The sequence below is a fragment of the Chlorocebus sabaeus genome, chromosome 10 (genome assembly GCF_047675955.1).
Source record: "Chlorocebus sabaeus isolate Y175 chromosome 10, mChlSab1.0.hap1, whole genome shotgun sequence".
In the NCBI taxonomy this organism is placed as follows: domain Eukaryota; kingdom Metazoa; phylum Chordata; class Mammalia; order Primates; family Cercopithecidae; genus Chlorocebus; species Chlorocebus sabaeus.
The window spans coordinates 30685193-30710868 of NC_132913.1; the positions used below are offsets into that span (position 1 = coordinate 30685193).

Consider the following 25676-nt stretch of genomic DNA (forward strand, 5'->3'; position numbering starts at 1 on the left):
TAATAAAAGATCTATACCTGAAAGAGCATCAGGAACATTTTTTATAGATGCATATCACCAAACCTTCAAAGACCACTCTCCATGTTACATAAGGTCTTACACATAGAAATATGGAAAACAGGCCAGGCATGGTGGCTCACGTCTATAATCCCAGCACTTAGGGTGGTCAAGACAGATGGATCACTTGAGGTCAGGAGTTCGAGACCAGTTTGGCTAACATGGTAAAACTCTGTCTCTACTAAAAATACAAAAATTAGCCGTGAGTGATGGTGCATGCCTATAATCCCAGTCACTTGAGAGGCTGAGACAGAATCGCTTGAACCTGGGAGGAAGAGGTTGCAGTGAGCCAAGATCATGCCACAGCACTCCAGCCCGTGCAACAGAGCAAGACTCTGTCTCAAGAAAAAGAAATATGGAAAACATCCCAATTTATTTATGAGACTGGAATAACCAGAAAACAAAATCAATGATAGCCCCCAAAAAGAAACTAACTGCAGGCTGATCATGATGATGGTAGGATTTCAAAATACAATATTAGCAATCAAATCTTGTTGACCAAGTGAAATACTTACATTCAGAATGCAAGTATCTCTAACAGGATGAAATTTGTTTTGGTGTATCCTAAGACACAATAAAGAAGAAAAATCAAGTGATCATCTCATTCATTGTTTAGGACAAAATTGATAAAAATTAACACCTGATTTTAGAGAATAGTAGACCACAACAGAAATAGATTATCACAGGAAAAAAATGACTTATGTAAACAAATTTTAAAATCATAAAATTTAAAACCTCTTTCTGACTAAAGATACTACAAGGAACATAAAGGATTGGAAGATAAAAAATACATTTGCAAGGAGGGAAAATATAAGACAGCACCTTGAAATGCATAAGAAATATGCCAATAGATAACTAAAAAAATTTAAAGACAAATAATTAAATTTTTCAATCAGCTTATAGAAAAAAATGTTTAACTTTACTAAGAGTCAGGGAATTGCAGCCTAAATTGGGACACCATTCTCACCCATCATATTGATAAATATTAAAAAGTAAAAAGATTAATCATATTCTGTTTTAGAAGAATGCTGGTGAAAGGCATTCTTATTTAAGATGATGTCTAAGTGAAAGGCAAACTTATAGCAGCACAATTTGTAACTGCAAAAATGTAGAACCAACCCAAATGCCCATTAATTCATGAGTGGATATAAGAAACTTTGGTGTATATATATGTGTGTATATATACAGTGAAATACTACCAAGCCATATGGCATTCGTAGCAGCCTGGTTGAGACTGGAGACTATTATTCCAAGTGAGGTAACTCAGGAATGGAAAACCAGACATTGTGTGTTCTCACTCATAAGTTGGAGCTAAACTATGAGGATGCAAAGACATAAGAATGACACAATGGACTTTGGGGATTCAAGGGGAAAGGGTGGGAAGGTGGTAAGGGATAAAAGACTACAAATCAGTTGCCTGGATTTTGTTATTGTTGTGAATTTGCTATGGTTTGTTTTCTAGCTGGTATCAAGCTGCTCCCACTGCCAAAGTTGGTAAGCCCTTTCTTTTGTTTTAACTCTGAGGTCCCTTCTTTCTCCAGTCTCTCTTGGTTCTGACCTCAGGTTGGAGCTTTTTTAGTGCATCTGTAATTGTTCTCACAGGCACAGTAACACAAACACAGTAACACAAGCCATTTACAGACTGTCTTAGTCCTAGGTATAGACCCTGACTCTGTCCTTGCTTCCCTGCCTGCCACTTCTTCCACCCCATACCCCACTTCCCACCACCACCACTTCACCAGAAGCTTAGGATCAGGCAACAGATTTCTCTCAGCATACTCTCTCACCTCTAACCCCTCTTGGGACAGGGGTCAGGACTACCAATTCCCTTTTCAGGGATTCTGGGAGGCATTTTCACTCTAATAGAGATTCTGTGAAGTCTCTGTGGTTAAGGTGCTTCTTTCCTTTTTTGCTTCTTGGAAGTTGCCATTGCGGTGACAACTTCTTTGAAAAAGTTGGTCGAAGAGATATCGGAGAGTGTAGTGCCTGAGTAAGCGGAAAGATTCAACCTGGGTCTCGGGGGTCTTCAGTTCAGGTCTCTTTATCCTTTCTACACAGGATTTAATTGCTGCAGCCTACAATAATATGCTCATTACTTGTCACATTTTCTAATTGCATTTTGTAATTTATTTGTGCCTAATGATCACACCTGTGGATTATGGAGGCATACCACACATGCTTATGCATAGGTGTAAATGGTTACACATACTTTCTTCTTTCTCCTGCCATTCATTTGAAGTGTTTCTCTTCTTTCACCAAACACACTAGGAGCAGAGCATTTGGGGGAGGGAAAATGAGAGGGGTGGTTACAGATACACCTTGTTCTTTACTTGTGTGTACTTAATATGGATAATTAGATACTCTTTACCAGGTACTTTGCCACAGGATTTTCATGGATTACGTTTGATTATTGCCACATTTTTATGCAGTAGCTACTCTTTAATCTCTACAGGTGAGACAGAAGCACCAGGTAGTGAAATGACTTGTGCAGGACTGAGCTTGTGAATGACGGGCACAGATGTGACCTAAGTGGTATCTGCCAAGCCCATATGTTTCAACTTGAGCGATACTGTCTCTTGCTATTCTGCTACTTTTATGTTCTGCTTTTGCACTCAAAGTTACAGGCTTTCATTTTGTTAGACATTATAAAGATATAAAAGAAATTTAAGCCATACTCAAAATTGAGAATGCCATATGATATATCCAAACGATGTAATATTACATGACTACTAAAAAGGTTGTTTATGAAGAGTTGATAGTAACTTGAGAAACCAATTTTTAGATAAAAGTAAAAACCTGGATCCACAATTGGATGAAAGTTTCTGCAACTGCTGATGGGGTAGGGGTTTACTTGCCATCATCTGTAGAACAAGAAACTCAAACCAATAGAAATAGTATATTTTGGGTACAATAATACTATTTTTTATTGTCAGAAAATTTGCATGGCTTTGGATTAGTACCCCAGTGGCACCTGTTAGCTTAGAGTCAATTGCAGAGACTCCGTCCTGTGATAAACACGTGCTACAGGTCTGACAACAGGAACAGGAGAAAGGGATAGTGGCCTCGTTGGAGTCATCAGGACAGCCCCATGGTAAAAGATGTGATAGAAAAATTCTCCCCATCTACTTGTGCTGAGCCTTTCCTCTCATGGAGTTGTAGTTTCTCTTTTGCTGAGATACCTGTTGTCTTCAAGTTCTTCTCCAGGCCTCTATCAAAATTCCATTTCAAATACCTAAGGTTAAGTGTAAATATACAAATAAAACTGTGAAAATTTACTTAGAGATATAAACAAAACCTTGCAATAGTGAGACATACTATCTTTTCTGAGGCAGAGGTCTTACTATTTCTAATTTTTTTTGTCCCAAATTAATACAGAATTAATATACAATCTTATCAAATTCCCAATAGAATATTCTGGGGGAAGAGAATAAATATTTAAATTTCACATAAAAGATTTAGAGTCCTTCAAATGATTTCTAAGATTTAAAATATAAATTGGAAAAATTACAAAGGAGAAATACCTAAAGCTTACAATGGAAAAATGAAAAATAACACATTTATATATAAATGCAGTTGACCCTTGAACAATGTGGGTTTGAATTGCAGGGGCCCATTAATATGAGAGAGTTTTTTTCCCCAATAAATAAAGGGATCTCTCTGTATCTAATGTTTCCACATCTGCAACGAAGAGTGCAGAGGGAAAGCGCAGTATTCACAGAATATGAAACCCTGATATTGAGGGCTGACTTCTTGTATGGAAGGTTTGCTTTGGGCCAATGGTGGGACTCAACATGTGCGAATTGTGGTATTCACAGCAGGCTTGGAATCAAGCTCTTTTGACTACCAAGAAATGACAATAATTTTATTAAAAGTGCCATTCAAAATAAATTGGGGAAAATTTATGTAGTAATTGGCACCAAAGTTTAATTAACTTCCTTAAAACTGCTTTATAATCTTAAAGATACTAAAACTTAAAAATGTGTACAGAAAGTACTTAAAGTACTAAAACTTTAAACACATTAGTAAGAAATAATAACAAAAAACAAATGCCTAATTATAAAAGAAATGCAAACCTAAGAAAAAATGAGCTTTCTTATACAATTTGCAAAGCATGTAATACTGTGTTGCTTCCAAGAAAATATGAATTGAAATGGGCTTCTGCTTTCAATTTTGGTGAGATAATACAACTTGGGACAAACTTTCTAGAAAATGATTAGTAATGCATTTCAGCAGTCTTTCAAAATTCATTTATTTGACCTAGTAATTCTATTTCTAACAATCTCTTCTAAGAAAAACAAATCAGAAATCTTAACAAAAAGTCATGCCTATGCCGCGTGGGTTTATTTATCATAACAAAATGTGGAAACAACTAAATCAAGGAAAAATAGGAAGACACTTCAATTTATTATAGTAAATATCTTTAACAAAATATTAGGAAGCCATCAAACAGATGCGTTCAAAGAATAATGCCATGGAAAAGCCTTCATGATATAATGTTTAAAAAAATAAAATACATATTGTATATTTAATTTGACATATGTGTGACCTATATATGACCATACACACACACACACACACACACATATATAAACATATGTATTAAAGAGTCTGAAGGAAAATACATTAAATATTAAGAGGGATATTTTGAGTACTATGATGAGAAGTGTTTTTAATTTTTATACATTTCTGGCTTTGCATATTTTAAAAGTCTTCAAGTGTGCATTTATATTCAGAAATAGTTTGCTTTAATATATTTTCCTAAGAAAAGTAACATACCAGTATCTGAACAAAATGTATAGAAAAATACCATCCTTTCATTAAATTGTTTTAAAACCTTCATCTAAAGGAATAACTTAATTAAAATTCCAGACCTTAGACAGCAGGTTTAGGGAATTAGTTTGTCATCCTAAGAGGCTCTTAAGGCTCCTGGAATCACACTACATGGCAATTGACAGTACTGCCAATATAAGTTTTAGGGTCAGGTCAGGATATGGATACTGAAGTCTCAATTATGGGCGTGTGGGGAAATGCAGTTCACCAATACACAGGAGTTTACCCAAGTTTCTCAAATGTAGTGAGTTTTAGAATACAGCAGTGATAATGAGCTAGTTGGACGAGACTCAATGTACTCATTTTTTTTTTGAGCCTGAAAATTTTGGGAAAGAATGACATGGGGAAAGAAAGGGATGAACAGAAGATGGAAAAAGAAAAGAGAGCAATCTTAGAGCAGCAAGCACCTTGAATTGTAGTCTTGAAGGCAGCCCAGAAGAATTGAGATAGCTGGGGAAATTGTATTGTGTATCTGAAGTACACCAGCTCTGTTTTACAGGCCTTGTGCCATCACATCGTCTGGGTTACATTACAAGAACACTCTACTCCTCACATAGCATAAGTCTCTGGTAATTTTGGTGCAGGAAGGATGAGTAATTTTTACTATATTTAATTATCATAGTGTGAGTGTTCTCTGAAAGCCTTGATGTAGCTGAAGCCTCTGCCATAATTTACCAAGAAGTCTTTGGAGTCCGCTTAGAATCTTGCCATCCTGGGCCCTTTGATGACCCTGACTTTTTGTGATTTTGCTTAAGATATCCTATCAGGTATCTGCCTGATGTCATGGGAGCATAAGGGCATGTGTTGATAGCAAGAAGACCACGGAGTCTTATTCTCTGATAATGTTTATTCCACATCTGTGATTTGTGTCCTACAAGGCTCTTGGGACTTAAACCACATGTGCTATATTTGCATTAATGGGAACTTGAGAAGGAGAGGCCATAACACTATTAAAATGTTTAGCTTTCGCTCCCATCACACAGACACATGCTAGTAACTACTCCCAGACCTTGTATCATGGTGCTGCAGGATGCAACGTGGAGTGCATTCATTGTTTCAATACAAGGGACTTGAAAACAAATAGCTGCCATCTCTGTCTCTGATAGTTTGCCAGGCTTTTAACTTCTTTGGTTTTTCCCTCTCCAGATCATGGTGAGGTATCTAAAATGTATTCCAAACAGCACATTGCCCCATCTTTGTTTCTTCTTTTATAAAGGAACTCTTGCTTTAAGGTATATTTAGAAAACCTAGGGTCTAAGCCAAATTCCAAAGAACCACATGTTAATTCTACTTTCAAATGGCAGGAAATGACTTAGTGCAGAATCACCCACACATGGTTATTGATCACCCAGGCCTAATAGTCACAAATGTGACAAATATTCTGGAAGTTTTTCTTGGTTTAAATATCCAACTGTTACATTATATATGAAGGTATTTTGAAGCATCTTATAAACAGGGAGGTAGGGAGGGTGCAGGGTGGGAAGAGAAAAGAAGGGGAAGGGAAGGAGAGACAAAGGGACTGGGAGAGAAGGAGGGAGGAAAAGAGAGAAAGAGAACGTGTCAAGGAACAGGGTATGAAGATCACATCTTCATTACTCCCTAGGCCAGAGTTTTTCAAATTGCATTCAAGATCCTTTAGTGGGTCACAGAATCAACTTAGTGAATTGGGACCAGCGTTTTTAAATGAAATAAATTAAAGAAAAAACCAGGATAGAAAATATCAGATTACATCACATAAAGTAAAGGGAGGTATTATTTAATACAACTTTTGTTTCAATTATATGATATATGTGTGTATATATATATGAACATATATGCACATGGTGTGTCTATATGTGTGTTTTTCATTATTATACATTGAATAATAGATAAATGAATTGATGTGTAGAAAGATACCTAGATGACAGAAAGAGAGAGAGAGAGTGTGTGTGTGTGTATCTGAGAGAAAGAGAAAGCGGGGAGAGAGAGCAAGAAAGAGAGGTACTGATTGGCAATGATTACTTCTTACCATGTTTCATGAACAAACATGTTTGAAAGCCATTACCAGATTATACCTCTAGGAGAGTGGCTTCTTTAAATTTGGAATACATTCTTCCCTTAGTGCCTCCTCCATCTGCATTCAGGTAAATTAACAAGCTGCATATAAATCTCATCTAATTAAGCCACAAACTTTTAAAGAAAATGTTGTGGATGAAACTCAGTGAAATATGAATCCAATGCTGTGAGCCTCAAGGGTAGCAGGTTACAAACCCAATACTGGCTCTCATGATGGAAAAATGTTCTCCTTAAAGTCCTACTCCCCAAGATACTAGAGAATGATAAGTGGCACAATAGTTGATAGTAAGCCTGAGAAATTGAGGGAGCAACTTACTGTATTGATGATCTTTAGATATCATTTACTCATGGATTGGTATTATTTCTTGAGATCACAAAAAAAACAAGTTAATGGCAATAGAACCATCTTGATGGAGCAGGCAAAAAACTATAGTTGGGACAACTACTATGGAAAAGTTTGAGCTGATAATATTGGAAGGAAGTGTGTCTTCTGGACAGAATACAGAACCCAAAAAGTAAGATAACAAAATTCAGTCCAGGCTGTTAGGGTGTGAGTTCCAACCAGAAATAACAAGGATATTTTAAAGACCATTGGATGATTGCTGAATACACTGACATGACTCATTTTCAGATATTCTTATAACGATGGTGCCTTGAACGCGAGTATGGATTATTTCTTGATTACATGTGTAACAATTCAGATGGGTGAGGCAGATGGAAGGTGAATTTAAAGAACTCAGTGAGGTGCTGTGAGGATCAGGGAGATGCTCCGCAGAGCCCCAGTTCCTTAAAGGGGGTCTGGCAAAAGGACACTACCAGCCGAGAGGGTCTAGTACATGTGATAAACCACCAGAATAGGGAACCACAAGCCAGAAGCAAGAAGAAGATGCAGCAACAGAAATGAGCTTTGGCAAAGATAGAATATCTAAGACAGGGTGCATTCTCAACTCTCAGGGCCTGAGACCACGTCAAGTCACTTTGGGATGTGGCAAAGGTCTTAATTTAAATACCAAACATCTCAAAAGTGGGGCATCTAACATTGAAAGCAAAGAAGCAGCTGTTGAGTTGTTAAAAGAGGAGGAAAAGATCAGGAACCAGAAAGAGCTGGAGAAAACTCAGGGGCCCATGGAAGAGGCATTCTTCTTATCAAAATCGTGTATCATCTTTTCAGATAGATGCATTGGTACAACCTTAGAAAGCAGTGGCATGTTGACAGTTATGGAAGTTGCAAAATAGAGCCAGCTTTAAGAGGATGTGTTCCCCACTGTGACACTGTGGAATAGCTCTGCTAATACACGTTCTTAGTGACTAATCACTGCTTGCCTCCTTACTGGTATACCAAATAAAATCTGTTTTCTACATTTCAAGGCCTTTCATTATGTGGATACCAAAACCTTTTAGTATTAACCTAAGCCAATTGAGCTATCATTCATTCTATACCCCTTTATTGAGAGCTGGTGCTACTCCAGGTACTTGGCTGAGTGCAGGGACGTGTGGTTTTGTGGTCAGGGAGCTTAGTGTGTGGAAAGGTCAAGATACTAGATGTGTACAATAGTGAGATGCACACCATTATGAAGTTAGTACAAACTACTGGAGGGATACCTCTTTTTTTTTTTTTTTTTTTAACCTCTAGATGTTATAAAGGACTTTCCTGAATAGGCAATGTTTGAGTAGTTTCCTGAATAAAGAGGTGGAGTTTGCAAAATCCAGGAGACAATCAATGAATCAGTCAGTAAATCAAATCAAGTAATAACATAATGATTTTAAGTGCTAATTATGTGCCAGGTATTAAGTTCTTCTTCTGGATTGTATTTTATATAGCCCTTATAATGGTCCTATGAAGTGTAGGTATTAGTGTTTTTCTCAGGTTGTAAGTGAGAATATAGAAACACAAAAATTTTAAATTGTTCAAAGTTATACAGTTAATAAGTAGAGGAATTGAAAAGGTTAGAGACAGAGAGATAAATTATGAAGTGTTTGGCAACATACATTAAAGAATTTAGGTTTTATCCTGAGGATAGAAGGGATCCATTCAGTGACTTTCAAGTGGCATGTGACAGATACGGATTTAGGTAGATCATCTTTCTAGGGTCTAGAGCAGCAGACTCCAATACAGCATAATTTTCAAATCACTTGTGAAGCTCTGTAAACAGACAGAATACTAGGCCCTATCCCCCAGGTCTGGTCCTAGTGAATGTGAGAATTAGACTTACAAAGATCTCCAAGGACAAAGTTGATGTCAGTCAACTTAGGAGTTTACTCATGAGTGGATGTAAAGAACAGATTGTAACTATACCATCTGGCAGTAAGGAGGTCAGACCAGAAGTCACATTGGTCCGAATTGTAATAGATCAGAAATGATATTGTTTTGAATTGAACTAGAGATATACATTAGGGATCCTTCACTTTTGCAACTCTAATTTTTTTTTATTTTAAAATATGAGAAATGGTAATATAATTCTGGATTGTGTCTATAAGGGAGAAGAATTGTGTCTTACAGGAAAATGTTTGGTAATACCTCCATTTAAGGGATGAGTGAAGGGAGAAGATTCCACAAAGAGGGTGCAGGAACAGCTTCTTCGTGTCCTTTAGAGATGCTATATACTTTCCTTCCTCAGAATCTTTGTATAAGCTTTTCCTGTTGTATAAGCTTCACCTGTGTTGTCCTCTTACCCTGCCTTTTCTTCTACTAAATCTCATCCATCCTTTGAAATCCTTCTCCAACATTCTTCCCTGAGTCCTCTATTATACCCTCAAGGAAAGTTTGGTTTCTTTCATTAAAAACCATTATGTGTCCCATCTTGAATCATTATGTAATTGTTGTTTCTAATTGTTTTCCCATGCTGGTCTTTTTTCACACTAGATTAGAAGCTTCTTAAGAGGAAGGGTCACTGCTAACTTTTTTGTATACCTCACAGTTCTTAGAATTGGACCAGTAGCAGGTATTCACTAGGCACCTAAATAGTTATTAAATGACTCCCAATGTTGTGTATGTTGGCTGATGATCCATATGTCCCAGAGACACAAAATAGGCCTCGTCCTATTTTATACCTATTGTTCTGGTGTGATTATTAACAGTGCCTTTTGTCTTCAGAATTATCATCGTTTCAACACTAAATTATATAGTCATCCTACTGATAGTGCTACCAATATGTTTTTTTTTAAGTCTAGCATCTTTAAGTGGTAATATTTCAGTACACATGTCATTTTGCTTTGGGGAGTAAGGAGTGTTAAGGTATTTTTGCACACATTTGGCATGGAGTGATGTGTCATTCCAGATGTCTCCTTATTAGGTGGGTGGCCTACCTAATGACAGATGTCATTGTCTATTATAGAGTCACAGGTGGTTTATTTTTAAAAAAATACCATTGAATTCTCTATTTTTCTGTTGTGTTCTCTTTCTATATATATAGAAATAGAACATATTATATATACATATGTACTATGTTATGTATTATATATAACTTTATAGTACATATGTACATATATGATATATATCACTATATCATGATATATAGCACTATATGTGATATACTGATATATATCATATATAGTGACATATATAATATATGAACATATTATATGTACATATATACTATAGATATTGTAAACCACTAACTGTAGTTTTAGAAATGTCAGATGCTTTTTCATGTTTGGTTTAAAGATAACCCTTTTGAGTAAACAGGAATTTTCTCCAAACAGCAGAATTACAATCTTTCCACATACTCAGAAGAAAATTTTCAACACTCTCAATTTATTTAAGCTTATCATTCTTGGAAAAAGAAACATTACTACTCATTCATGAACATCCTAATTACGTAGATAGCTAGTCTATCATTCCTAATGAATGATCATGCTCTTTCATGGAGAGCAAAATCTAGATTGTCAAGCTCTTGGTTAAACACAATTTCAAAATTATGAGACACCAGAAGTAAGCTTTGTAGTATTACATTTACTTCTTGAATTATGCAGTTTGGATTCTATAAAAAAGAATTCACTGGTTAATTTCCAAATCGCTACCTAATATTTGTTCCTCTACCCAAATTATATAACTTGACAGCAGAGAATGAAATAGATAACATTCTTCTTGTGAGTCACACACTCTGCAAGGGTCATTCCCAGTTCTGTTATTTTCCAGGACAGAGTATCAGGAATCATGTGGGAATAGTTCATGTGTGCCTGGGCTAATCTGTGTTTACTAGTATAGTACAGAGATGCACTGTTTATGTCTGAGAAAATAGTTATAAATCCCACTTCTTCTGATCACATCACAAATACTCATTTATCTTCGGACTATATCACCACCTGAGTTATTTTTATGTAAATATTGCACCTTTTAAGTATAATGATGATAATAGAGGCTGTGAATCCATAGATTTGCTCAAGTGTTCCGTTTTTCAATAACTGAAAATATTTAAATTCTGGAAGTTTTAGCATCCTAAGAGAAGTAGCAGACAAATGTGTCAATAGAGTGACACCTACAGAAGTTGTGAGTAATGAATAAGACAGACTCAAAGAAGCCTTTACTGAAAAGGTGACATCTCAAATGATTTGAATGATATAAGAGAGGATGTCAGAGGGGTCTGGGCTTCTGTAAGGGAACTGTGGTGCATTTCCTAGGTTGGTATGCTCTGGCTATGCTGCAAACCGTAGCCCAAAAATGACGGACTCAGAGAGAGTCCTCAGCTGCTTTGATCCTTTCAGCTCTGTCATCACATAGAAAGGTCTCTTTGGCAAAGTGTTGGAAACGACACAAGGTGGGCAAGCATCTGCAGATTTCCTCACTTAGTCAGAAGACTAGCTTAAGTCATCCAACTTCTGGAAATCAATAAAGAGACCAACTTTGGGTAGCAAGCCCCCAAGATCACAGAGAACCTATGTTGTGGTGGCATTGCCATTCCTTATTTGTTGGCATCCTTGTCTAGAAACTGCCTCATTTGGCTATAATTTAACTTGAAGATTAAAGCACAGATTTTCATATGTATCTTCTGTTCTCTGAATGTAAAATTATGAAATACACCTACATTCACTTCTAAGTGGCAATATTGTAATTGAGCAGATTTTTGTTTTTCCCTGAAACCTGGAGTTGAATTGTCTTGAGCCGGAAGGCATTCAAGCTGCTGTTTTTCACTTAGCTATATTTCTCTATAAGCATCTAATTGTTTCAAAAAGTGAGATACAGTATGTGAAAACCTGAATCTAATGCAAATAAGTCTGTACAGCACTAAAACTAACAGGTGTTCTCATTAATGTAAGTAGACATGGAACAATTCTTAAATGTTTTATAAACACTCATAATCATGGCCAAATACGTTACAATAGCATAAAGATACATACTATAACATCTTTTATTCTCGTTGTGCACTCTCAGTACTTATTAATAAGAGACTAGTGGCAACAATACCTACTTCTGCTTAAGTCACTGTATCATAAAGTTAGGTAATACTTCTAAATAAAATTATTAACAACATAACTACTGCTACCTCCTACCACAGTTTGCTTATTTATTAATATTAACAATGTTCTTGTAAAATTAATGGCTACAATGCTGATGGACAACAGTGAGCATCTTTGTATCACTGAGGTGCTCTAAAGACTTGACCCATTAACCTAAGTATTAGCTCTTTAAAATTTTGAACTTATGTTCCAGTTCCCATACTATCAACTCCCAATTACAAAAGCCTATATATAGGGTGAGAGTCTTGGATGATCTAGTATAGATGATCCCTGTAAAATACTTGGGTGGCTTTGGAATATAATCAAGAACATTCTGTTTTAGGGATATGCATTGAAATATGACTCTTGTGCTTCCCAGTCCTTCCAAGTTTAATCCTATTGTGTGAGGTCTAGGACTTGCTGACTGCTGGGAAAATACAGCCTTCAGACTGCCATTATCAACCTTCAAAATAGTTTGCCTACTCTACTCTCATGTGGTGTTTTCAGTAGACATCAGTATTACATTACTTATATTACCTGAAAGAATGCAGTTGTATTGTAACCTTCAAATTTTTATGACAATAGAGAATGAGTTAAATATATTATGGCATATCAAACAATGTAATATAATGCATTCACCAAAATGAATAAAGTAGATAAGATTTGTCTATTATTTTCTTAGTGTTCCTTATGTGTCTGTTGTTCAGTTATGCATATAGACAATTGTCATTGGCCTCAGGATTATTATAGCATAGTTGGGGGAACAGAAAGACCAACAAGGCATTGCAACATAGACCAATTTGTGCTAAGATAAACGAGAAGCAGGATGTTATGAGCACACTTGGGGGAATACCTATTTCAAAGAAGCCTTTACTGAAAAGGTGACATCTCAAATGATTTGAATGGTATGACAGAGGATGTCAAAGGTGTCTAGGCAGCAAGAACAACCTGCTCTAAGGGAAGAAATGAGAATTAGTATGGGACAGCTGGGGAACCAAAAAAAATCAGTATGGCTGGATTGTAGAAATGTGGAAGAAAATGTGGAGCAGAGGAACTGCAGAGTGGGTCAGTGCCAGAGCACACAGGGGCTGGCAGGCCCAATTAAAGAGTTTGCACTGTACTGCAACAGCTGTGGGGAGCCTCAGAATGATATCAAGCAGAAGAATGGGATGATCATATCCAAGTTTCAGAGGGATCACTTTGGCTGCAGTATATAGTACGGATTTGAAGGAAAACCATGGATGAGACAGGAAAGCAAAGGATATTATAACTAAATTCTCATAAGAGATGATGGTAGTGTAAATAGTAAGATACATAAAAAATTTTCATAATAGTATACATGATATTTTCATTAAACTGTAAACATACATGATGTTTTCTCATGGGTCAAAAAGGTATGTACACGGAGATAAGAAGTCAGTATATCTTGAAGAAAGGGAAATTATGTGTTTATATTACACCTTTGAATTTATTAAAACTTTTAAAATTGAGCATTACCTACATAAGGACAGTAATAATAAAAATAATTCCAATTTGAAAACGATAGGGATAGCAGATTCCCAAGTGTCATGTGACTGTGACTAAGTGAGTAATTGAACACAGTGAATATAGCTCAGGCAAGAAGATGCTCTGTGGTTGGCAGGGAGTGACTGGTGGTGACAAGTCCCAGGATGATTCATTTATCTACAGACAAGTACAACCCCCGAGTTTAAAAATTAAGAGCAATAAAAGTCTAAGTTGGTATCTTTACACACCAACAGCTTCAATTAGTCTCTTTTTGAGTCGTTTTTCATATGAGCACCACAGGCAAAAGTTTTGGTATAGCTGCTGCAAAACTGTGGAAACTGCTAAACTATCTACTAATTACTTGGATAGTATTCTTTCATGAATATTGAGAAGACTGTTTCTCAGTACTTAAAATATTTTAACACAAATAAAAGACTGAACATTAGGGGGTTTTTGTGCATGTTTGTTTGAAATGAATTTTGGGTTTAGATATTTGTTAATAAACAGAAAGGTAGAGTGGGTAAGTAATATGGGGTGTGAATGTGCACTACAGGGCCAATTTTATTATGCAGAACAAATCTCTGTTGTACAAATGCATGGACCAAATTATTTAGGTGTCAGAATACAGCTCAATTTCACTTAAAAAGCATTGTTTCTTGAAAAGTTGGCCTTAAACCTTAGATTTTGGAATGCACTGGAGGTCTGTCGTGTATGTAACCCGACATTTGTTTACTTTCCATTAAATAAGAAATTGCTTACATGGGCAGGTTATTTTGATATGATGACACCACTGAGGGTTCCAATAAATGTACATGCAAATCAATCAACCCCAAACACATTTAAAACATATCCAATAAACATCTGGAAACTAATGAACACACATTTGTTAACATAGGGGGAGTTGTGGAAATGCTGGATCCATTGGTGGCCTGGCTTATTTAGTAGCATGTGGATTTAGGAACATTTCACGGAGTTAGAAGAAACAGAGTAATTATAACATAAGGTTCAACATCTTTAGATATGTAGAACATTTTCCGTTGCTTAAAACAAATATTCCCTAAGAAAGTATAAAACATTTTTCTGACTTGCAAAGTTTTTGCAGTCTATCATTTAAATTACTTAAATAAAGGGAGCTTTACTGCTCCCCAAAGCTGAGAATATAACACCCTCCATGCATATTAGCTTGATCTTCTTGACAGACCAGAAAAGTGTTTGTGTTTGCCAATTAAAACAAAAATGGATCCCTAGTGGCTTGTTCCTCATACAACTTTTGAAGACTGCTATCATTGTTTGCTAGGGTAACCCTGGATAAGGCTGCTATCCAAAGTAAACAAACTTTTCAAAACTTTCATGACAGATGGGGATTACAAATGCATTTTAATAAGAGAGTTGCCAAAGCAACTTTTTTTTTTTTTTGTAATCAGCGTATATTTACTTAACATCTAGCAACATTGGGAACACAAGGCAGATACTTTCTCACAAAATGCTTTAACAAGTAACATTTTTGGAAAGGCAAATTGAAGACCTTTTACATCTAACTGATATTTTACCCTTCGTTTTATTTTAACTTTGCTCAACATGTTAAGAAAAATGTTAGGAATTACTCAAACTAGACTGTAATTTGAGACAGACATTTAGTCTGATAGTGTAATTTCTTTGGTGGTCATAAACACCTTTGAGACCAAGTAATTAGCTATTAGTATAACCATGACCACCTTCATTTGATCAGCTATATGTTGAATGATGCAAGATGAAAAAAATGTGAATCTGTGTGGGTTTTTAAAGCATTATTACTTCAATTTTAGGTCTCGATATCTCCCTATCATGTATATTTTCTGCTGGGAGTATTGAATACAGATATGGACAAAATTATCACAAAAATAATTCATATTCACTTCAAATAAACTCAGTGTATGTTGATATAACTTTTTATTTTTACTTAATTTAATTCAAATATAAAAATTATATCATGAAATCCAAAGTATCTCTAAACATAATAGAAATTAAATTCCATTCCTCTTATTTATGTATTTCTAGAACCACTGTAGCCATACTATTTAACATGTTTTAGGGCTCTTTGGATATTGGGCATATTTTATTATACTTTTCCTACATACCATTTCAGTTTCGTTAAGATGGAATAATCCCTCCTTAGGTTCTAATCAAAATGTGAAAGCTTCAAGTGTAGGATTGCTTTAGTCTTTTCTAGGATTTGAAGGAGTTTTAGATAACCCAATTCAGTCTTAGATATATTTTTTCATAGCAAGAGAGTGCTTGTTTTTGGAAAGAAAAAACAGAGTTAGGATTTTGCATGATCTTTTAAAATCGGGCTATCTTTAGTCTAACTGCAAGGAAAGAAGCAACTTTGTCTAAAGTTGCTATTCCAAATTTCATAACTGAAACCAAATTATCATGGCCCTTTTCCTGTTCAAACACACAGTCCTTGACTGTATACAACTGTTTGCTGAGAACTAGTGAACTAGAAATCAAGATCTTTGTAATCTCTTAATTCTATCATTTAAAATGATGCCAATTTGATAGAATGGCATTCTCATTTTCCTCATTTGCTTCATTTTCTTCATTTGCAAAATTACTTTATGATAGTGGAGGAAAGCTGCATTTGGAGAATGTTTATTACGTGCTTTGAGATCATTAAAGCTGATATCACTTTGCATACCAAGTGGTGGTATTCATATCCTTAATATACTGAAGTTCTGATACAATCAACGTTTAAAGAATAACATATCATGACCACCACTTTATGCATACTTTCATGATGTAAATGTGCCTGCAGTAACTACTCATACCTCTGAAATCTTGATAAGCATTGTGTGTGCCACTCACATTGGGACTCAGGAGGAGCCACTTTCTATTGTTATTTATCTGTATATGCATATGTCTTCTTTATCCAAACAGATTGTGAGTTCTTGAGGGTGGGGGCTGTGTCTCCCTAGCTTCTAGCAATGTGCCTTGTACTTAATGGATGCTTAATCAGTCATTGTTAATGATTAATAGGATGTTCTGTCATGAACGTGTCCTCTCTATTCTTCTGTACATGAAATTATTTGTGGGATTTATTCTGCAATCGGAAGGGTGGGGCTCTCAAACAGAGGGAAGTACCATGTCACTCATTATCTCTTACATCTTTGGTAATCTCCACATGTGCATCTGAAGTCATTTGGAAAAGAAACTGATAATATTTTTCCATCAAATATATTTTGCTGATGAGATGTATCTATAACATTGATCATTATTTCTGTTTGGTTATTACTTATAAAAGATTGGCAATAACTAAAATACCTACAATGTTTACTTTGTGTAGCTATGCATAATTTTGATTCTTTGTTATCTTTATTTTTCCCAAATTCTACACAATAAAGTATTATTCTTATAGTCAGAAAAAAGAATTCTAAAAAAGGTTTTGTTTATATTCTAGTAAACAAAAGTATGGAAATTTGTATAAATGCCATTCTACACATTAATTTCTCATTTAAATTAAAATCTAATAGCATAAAATCTTACTGCCAGAATGAATATTGATGAGAGTGTTATTTAATTGACAATATTTAAAAGAACAATATTTAAATCAACATAAACGCTACTTCTTAAAACTCTTTTAAGATGTTTTAAATTAGCATAACAAAACTCCATTTAATTAAAATCTAAAACACAAATTTCTTCGCTCTTCATCAGTGAAGTCTGGACTTGCATCCACCTGCCTCCACATTCAGAGGAACCGTAACAAGGACACAGACTATTCTAAGCCCGCATGAAAACTATTGTTGAATTAATCCCCAAAAACCTTAAGGAATGTGCCCACTCTGCATGTTGCTCAGTGGACACGCTTCAGTAATTTCCTGGGCATATATTTCTTACCAGCAAGAATTCAGATGGACCCTTATTTAGTATGAAAAAGTTCAAGACAAATTTCCCCAGATGGATACTTAAAGATATTTATTGTTGACACTGGCACACTTCATTAAGGTTACTTTGGTGCCCTGATATATTCCTTCAAAATACAACATGGTGGTGATGAGGAGATTTCAAGAAACATTTACCTAAAGTAGGTTTCTAAGCAAGATGGAGACCAGCAGCACTTATCTAAACCTGTTATGTTTTCCGTAAGTTCTTCCTTCATCCCCTCACCCCAGCATCTGTCATGGAGGCAAAACATATAGAAAGAGTACATTAGCACGGCTTAATATCAAAGCCTTTATGTCTGTTATACATCATTTTAGATTGTCATAAGTTGTTCAATCAAAAGGTTTAGTCAAAGCTAACATTCTTTACTGATGTATTTTTTCCCCAAGAGTGTTGGAAATTCGATTGTTCAAAGTGCAAATATGATTCAGCAAACCATTTATCAGAAATCCTAAAGAGGTAAAGTAAAAAAGTGGGTTGAGGAACCTGAATTAAATGGGCTTTACCAGTCAAAGATTTTGAAACTACTTTCCTGTGAGTGACTGGAATAGAGCAGAACAAAGTCAATTACTGACTGTAATTAAGAAGTGGATGCATTTAAACTGTAGAGAGCAGTAGCAGACTTCTCCAGACTGCCTGGTAACTCGAAAGATTAGTGGGAAGACAGAGGAAAGGATGTGAACTGTATCTCTCTGATAGGATGTTTTGAATGAATTGCATTCATATAGCTCTCTGATCTAACTTCTCAAAATGAATTCATAAATCACTGATTATGTATGATTAATGCAGTAATATATTTGGACAAAGGAACTTTTAAAATACATTTTGCTTTTGGTTGTGTTAGCAATATAAGATCCCCTTTGCATTGCATAGCATACACCAAAAATGCAAATGTACTGCTAAAGTACTTATATTTTATCACTGTTTGAATTTACTAGACTGAAAGCTGAACTATGTTGGCTCTTTCGTAAACCCTCATAACATAGTAAATCTAATTATGTTTGTTTCTCGTACTTTTAAAATGTTTCTTTTTATAATTTTAATAATGGTTTATTTATACTGGCAGAGAAATATTGTACATTGTGCTTTGGCTAATTCATTTGTCTTTGTGTATGTTAACAAATTATGATGTTAGAAATACATTCATAATCAAAATATTTAACTACAGATTAGGATGAAGGTAGAGGTCTAGGACATTACTAGTTTTCTTGTGTTAGAAATGACCTTCCATTTTTAGATTACTATTTCTTAGGCAACACTCTATAAAGTAAATATTTGGAACTTTATCTGAGTAGAGAACATTGCAATGGTGTTCAGATAATTAGGAAAACATCACCTTAGCTGTCTTTTACTGGATGCATAAAACAGGAAACTGTTTTGAGCCATCCTTATTCTTATATGCAGTTTCATTTTAAAAAGAGAGAAAATGATTGGTCCCAGTAATTTGTCAAATTCTAGTGTGGGCAATTAAATTCTATTATTTTTCAATCTTTCACTTCTTATAATTGCATACACTTTAAACAGTTCTCCTTATAGTTAGAGAGAAAACATTTGATATTGGAACCCATCTCAATCAAGAATGGTTACTTTGCAGTACTGATTAATGTTGAATCTCTATAGAGTTTTCCTAAAAACAAATGACAAATACACATTTGCACATGTTACATATGCACATATGTAACAGATTTCTTTCAAAACCCCAAAATCATTGTCATCAAATGTAGCCATAAGAATCCTTGAAACCTTCAGAATGAGCTATTTGGGGTAATAATTGTCACTTTAATGACAGAATTATAGAGATGGCCTAAAGCATGATTTGTGATTTTCTGAACCTGTGCCACATTTCAGCGTTCACCTCCTGTTTAGAGCAAGGAAGGCTGAGAAGAGGTGGCTGGCTCCTGATTGAGTATTTTGAAATGTCAGTCCTCTAAACCTCTGAACTCTGTGTGACGGTAGTTGGGAAATGTTCATCTTCCTGTTGCAAGAAAAAGTCAATAATACAAAGGGAAAATCTTCACAGTTCAGATGGATGGCCAAATACAAAAAGCGTGTCCACACCCACTCTAATCAATTTTTTCTCTAAGTAGCCCGTTACGTGTGAAACTAGGAGTATTGCCCTGTTTCTATAGGGTCATATCCTTTTCTCACAAGTCTGGGGAGAAAAAGATTTACTGTAATGAAAAATGGACAGTTACATGCTAAACATTGCCAACTACTTAGCAGTGCTGAGAGTCAGGAACCTGGATGTTCATTTGGTAAACACTCTCCCAGAGAGGTTCAAATATGTAAATGAACTTTTATTTTAATATACTCCTTTTGTGGGGAAATTGGTTTCTTCATTACTTTCCTATAGATCTCTGATAAGAAAGTAGAAATAGTCAAATGTTATTCGTCTGAATGACCTTTTGGAAGTCTGTAATTAGTCTTTTTGGTAAATAATCTGTTTTAGAGCTCTCCATAAAAGGAAATCAAATATAGAGATACTATTAGATTTGAAAAAGACAGACAGGAAAGAAGCAAACGTGCAGAATGAATTCTGACACACCCGGGTGCATTTTTCTGCGGGTTCTGACTTAAGTGTGTACTGTCTGCAGTTCTCTGAACTTCCTGGCTTATTTCTCCTTAAGTTGGAGTAATTCAGCTCTAGCCCTACTCTGACTTAATCGTTCTATTATTAAAACAATAATGTATTTGTTATGACATGAAAAACAGTTTATAGAGAGCAGTTCAAAATGCTCCCAGTTCCCAGAAAGACAATTACTGGAATACAAGAAAATATTTCAGTTTATTAAACTGTGTTTTTTAAAAAAGGATTTTTACATGTAAGAGATATATCTTACATAGTTTCTTTACCTATTTCTTTTTCTTTTTTTTTTTTTTTTTCAGATCACAACAGTATCAGGAAATGAGTTCCTTCTACAGTCAGATATTGACTTCATCATATTGGATTGGTTCCACGCTATCAAAAATGCAATTGACAGATTGGTATGTATTTGTTTTGGCTGTTACCTTTATTAATTAAAATGTAGTCATTTAAATCTTACTGCTCAGGCATATAACATACACACTCATTTAAATAGATCCTATGGACTGAGAGATATTAAGTTCTTTTACTTTAAATAGAATCCACTAAAAACCTTTTCAGCAGATAGGATTTGTAGAACTAAATGTCATTTAATTTCTCTCTTTCAAAAATATAATGCATTCTTTCTTTTTTTCTGAAATAACATGGACATTCATTTACTGGAGGCTGTAAAAAGCACGCAAGCACTTAATAACTACTGATTTTTTTTTTTGTTTTCAGTTTATGTAGTCTGTAGTACATATTCCTGAAAATAAATATCCACATATTTAAGACTCACTGTTATAATACCAATAAATAATAACCCTTTGTACTGATTTTTATTCTTCCAGCTAAGCTAGATTGTTCTTCTCATGAAAATTACATACCTAGAACTTCATGAAATTATCCTAAAATGTACAGTTAGAGTATGTTTTGTAAGAATGAACTTATTTCAAACCACTCATTTCATGCTGAGTGTCTAGAACAACATTTAATTTTATGACACTAATATTTGCAAAATTTTGAGAAAGAAATATTCTTAATACAGAATACAACACGATAGTAAAAGATTTTCTGTGTGATTTTCTTGATACTTAATTGCAGGCTTTCATTAAATCATTTTAGGACTAACACTTTAGCAAGTAAAATAACAAATGTAGTTTCTCCCGTTATCACTATATTCCCCTTAAAGGGGTGTGCGTGTGAATGTGTGTGAGTGCACATACATACATACACACTCATACACGCAGAGTTTATTGTCACTGAGGATGGACTCTGGGACCAGACTGCTAGAGTTTGAATTCTACTTCTATTATTTGCTACCTGTGTGACCTTAGGCAAATTACTTATGTATTTTGGCCTCATTTTCTTAATGAGGAAAATAAGGATAAAAATAATACCACCTACTCTATAGAATTGTTGTAATGACTGATTGGACTAATGCATGTATAGTGCTTATCATTTAGTAAGTACCATACACATATACAAACTATTATTAGAGTATCGAGCCTAGCAAAGAAGACCTATCCCCAAATAATTACCTTACTTCAAATTTCCTCATAAACACCAAAATAGAACACAAAACAATATGGAGAATCCTTTCTTTCTAGTAAAATTATTCAGTCTAATTTTTTTCTGTTTCCAGCCAAAGGATTCAAGTTGTCCATCAAGAAACCTGGAATTATTCAAAATCCAAAGATCCTCCAGCACTGAATTGCTAAGTCACTATGACAGTGATATAAAAGAACAGAAACCAGAGCACAGAAAATCTTTAAGTGAGTATTTTCTTTGACTTGCTCATTTTAAGTTTGTCTAAATGCAGTGCTTATGAAATATAAATGCATTGAAATGAGATTTAAGCCAAACTCATCACACTCATGGAAGATTCGTAGCCATTTCCTGGCCAAGGATTCATGCACTGGAGGGCAGTCTGGGCACTTTGCTCACATCATTGTTGATAATGCCTTTTGAGAAAATAATTGTTCCAAGGTCATGGTCTCTGCTTACAGCAAACCTCTGAATCTCTGAGTAATAGCCATGGTGTTCAGATTGGTGATTGATATTGAGAGTGGGAAATGTCAAGCGTCTCCAACCCTGGTATCCTGACTATTTTATTTGCATACATTAAAAGGTATGAGTGACCACCAGCGTGGTCTAACTTAAGTCAACAGGCTATGCCACTTAACACACCTTCAGACCACCAGAAACATTTAGAAACATGCTTGCAGAGAGGCTGATAGAAAATGTGAGATTGAATTAGATGTTCTCCAAGGTCACACCTAGTTCTAATATTCTGAAAGAATTGAATTTAGAGTAAGAACAATGGTCTCACTACTTACATAGTGATCTTGGCTATCTTTCTTAACCATTCCCCAAACTGCTTCTTCCTCAATGAAAAGGGTTATTAAAATATGTTACACATATCTCACAGAGTTGATTTGAGTCTCAACCTCCTGAAAAAAAAAAAGGTAGACATCTGGCTGGGTAAGGTAGCCCACACCTGTAATCCCAGCACTTTGGGAGGCTGAGGTGGGTGGATCACGAGGTCAGGAGCTCGAGACCATCCTGGTCAACATGGTGAAACCCCATCTATACTAAAACTACAAAAATTAGCTGGGCATGGTGGCATGTGCTTATAATCTTAGCTACTCAGGAGGCTGAGGCAGGAGAATTATTTGAACCAGGGAGGCAGAGGTTGCTGTGAGCTGAAATCACACCACAGCACTCCAGCCTGACTGGTGACACAGCAAGATTCTGTCTCAGAAAAGGTAGACATCTTTGGAACCAGAGAAAACCTATTTCCCAAACTCTTAAAAATTATAGTATTTTGGGGAGATCTTCTACCAGACTGACCCCAATTATGCGAATCACCATTTTTTTCCTGCTATTTCCCTCTGACCAAAGATCAATATACTGACATCCTAAACCTTTGAATTTAAGGAGAATGCAGTAAGTTGAGAAGAGCTGCTAATGGAATATATATATATGTAAAATATATATAATATATACATATATGTACATATGTACATATACACATGTGTGCACTAAGAAAGATATATATGTATAGGTATACACATACATGCACACACTCATACACATATGATAGGGAAGAGAGAAGCTATTTATATGTGACAACATGTTTTCCAGAGTTGAGTTACTGAAGTCTACAAACCTAGAAATTGCATGAGAACTTAAGAGTAGAAGCACCCTTTCGAAATTAGGGCATTATGCAAAAACCCATGCCATAATTTTCAACAACTGCTAGATACATTTACTTAGCCAGTTATGCTAAGTTGGATTTTAAGAGTATCAGTGTTAATGTCCAGAAAATGCATGGTGTATTTGTGGAGAGTTAATGCCATTTCAAAAGACTTTTCCATATAATGGTACAGTTTAGAGTTATTTCATTTAAAGAATATTTTCTTCATTCCTGATCATTGTCTTCTTTTGCTTCACATGGTTTGAGACATAAGGTAAGATTTCAGAATTGGGATTCAGTTGGGAGTATATATTTAGTGTTAATCATATAAACATTTTGTAGTCCATATAAAAGAATATGTGATGCAATGACTAGCAGATCTGGAATCTTAGATACAATTTGTGGTTCAGAGGAGACCTTAAGATGTTTCTAAAACATGAAGAAAGATATATATGGAGAAAATAAAGGTTTGCAAAAATGTATTTGAGAAACATTGAGGATAATAAATTCTCTGTTGAGTAATAGTCACTTTAAAAGTTTTAAGATACTGCTGAAAAAAAATCTTACAGATAGAACACTACTTATCTTTATTATTTATTTTTAATTGGAAAAGACAATTTATTTTTCTACTTTGAGCTTAAACTCAATCCTGCTTAAAAACAGGGGAGGCCAGGAGTAGTGGCTCATGCCTGTAATCCCAGCACTTTGGGACGCCAAGGCGGGCGGATTGCCTGAGGTCAGGAGTTCGAGACCAGCCTGGTCAACATGGTGAAACCCTGTCTCTACTAAAAATACAAAAATTAGCAGGGCATGGTGGCAGGCACCTGTAATCCCAGCTACTTGGGAGGCTAAGGCACGAGAAATGCTTGAACCCAGGAAGTGGAGGTTACAGTGAGCTGAGATTGTACCACTGCACTCTGGCCTGGGCCATAGAGGGAGACTCTGTCTCAAAGGAAGAGGTACATGATTTATTCATTTCAAAATGTAACTAATTGTACAATGACTTCACACTCACCTTTTACTTTGAAGTTAAAAAAAAAAAAAACTAGAAAATATAAAACATTTACTGTACACCAGACACTGTTCCAAGTGCTTGTCTTACAGCGATACATTTAATCCTCTCACCAACGCTATGAGGTAGATATTATTAGTAACCCTATATTATAGATGAGAAAACTGAGGCATGAAGAACTAAGTTGATTTGTACGAAGACAAGTTATGGAGACATGTTTCAAACCCAAGCAGTCTTGTTTTAGAGCCTGTACTTTTAACCATTTCACTATAATAAAGTGAACAAGTAAAAGGTAAGCTTAGTTTATATCAACCTTAGACTTGGATAGAAATATTATGTTAAAAATAAGATTCATGGAAATCAGCAAACTTGAATCAGGACCCAAAAAGTTATTGGCAAAAATAATTAAAACTGCGTGTTTTCTTACCATTTTGATTTCACTATTAAAATAATAATTTAGTCTTTAACCTAGCTCTAATTTTAGAAAATGCTTCTTTTCTGAGTCTTGGTGAGTACGTATAGTTGTAAGCCTTTTTTGGGGGGGCCAGTATGTTTTTTGCAATGTAGGATGGTTAATATCCATCTATTACTTTGAATTAAGTTCATTCAATATGTACGTATTCATTTTCATTTGGAAGGCGTAATGATTGACCCACTCACACAATATCAAATTAGACCATGCATTTGAAATAGTGATTGACATATTTTATATTTGATGCTTTGTAAAATATTTTTTCAAGTAGGAAATACCCTGTGTGAAACCCCTCTGATCTCAGTCCTAGATTTGAACACCCAAACTTAGGTTTGTTAAAACATGCATTTGGTTTCATGTCACCCTCTGGCGATTAAATAATTATGTTGAATCAGAGACTCACAGTATCCTCTTCCTTATTACTAGTCTAAGCACAAACTTTTTGTCAGTTTTCTGCCTTTGGCTTCCTGTGCCCTTGATGTTCCCATAAGTTTTGCTGCCAAGATTGTAGACAGATAAAGCCAGAATTACTTTTTTAAAAGGCATGTGAACATCATTAGCAGCTAACAGGTGGTCACTTCATTGTCCAGTTTGTCTATATAACATGGGAAAAATATGTTCTCTC

General features: G+C 35.3%; 1 protein-coding gene across 1 annotated transcript in view; it reads left to right on the forward strand.

Moving 5' to 3' along the window:
* ARHGAP15 (Rho GTPase activating protein 15) overlaps nucleotides 1-25676 on the forward strand; it is a 631557-nt gene that overhangs the window by 288844 nt on the left and 317037 nt on the right. Inside the window, exons 7-8 of the mRNA XM_007964884.3 lie at nucleotides 20692-20790; nucleotides 22014-22143. Of these exons, the coding sequence (XP_007963075.1) occupies nucleotides 20692-20790; nucleotides 22014-22143 (229 nt within the window). The remainder of the gene's footprint in view (nucleotides 1-20691; nucleotides 20791-22013; nucleotides 22144-25676) is intronic.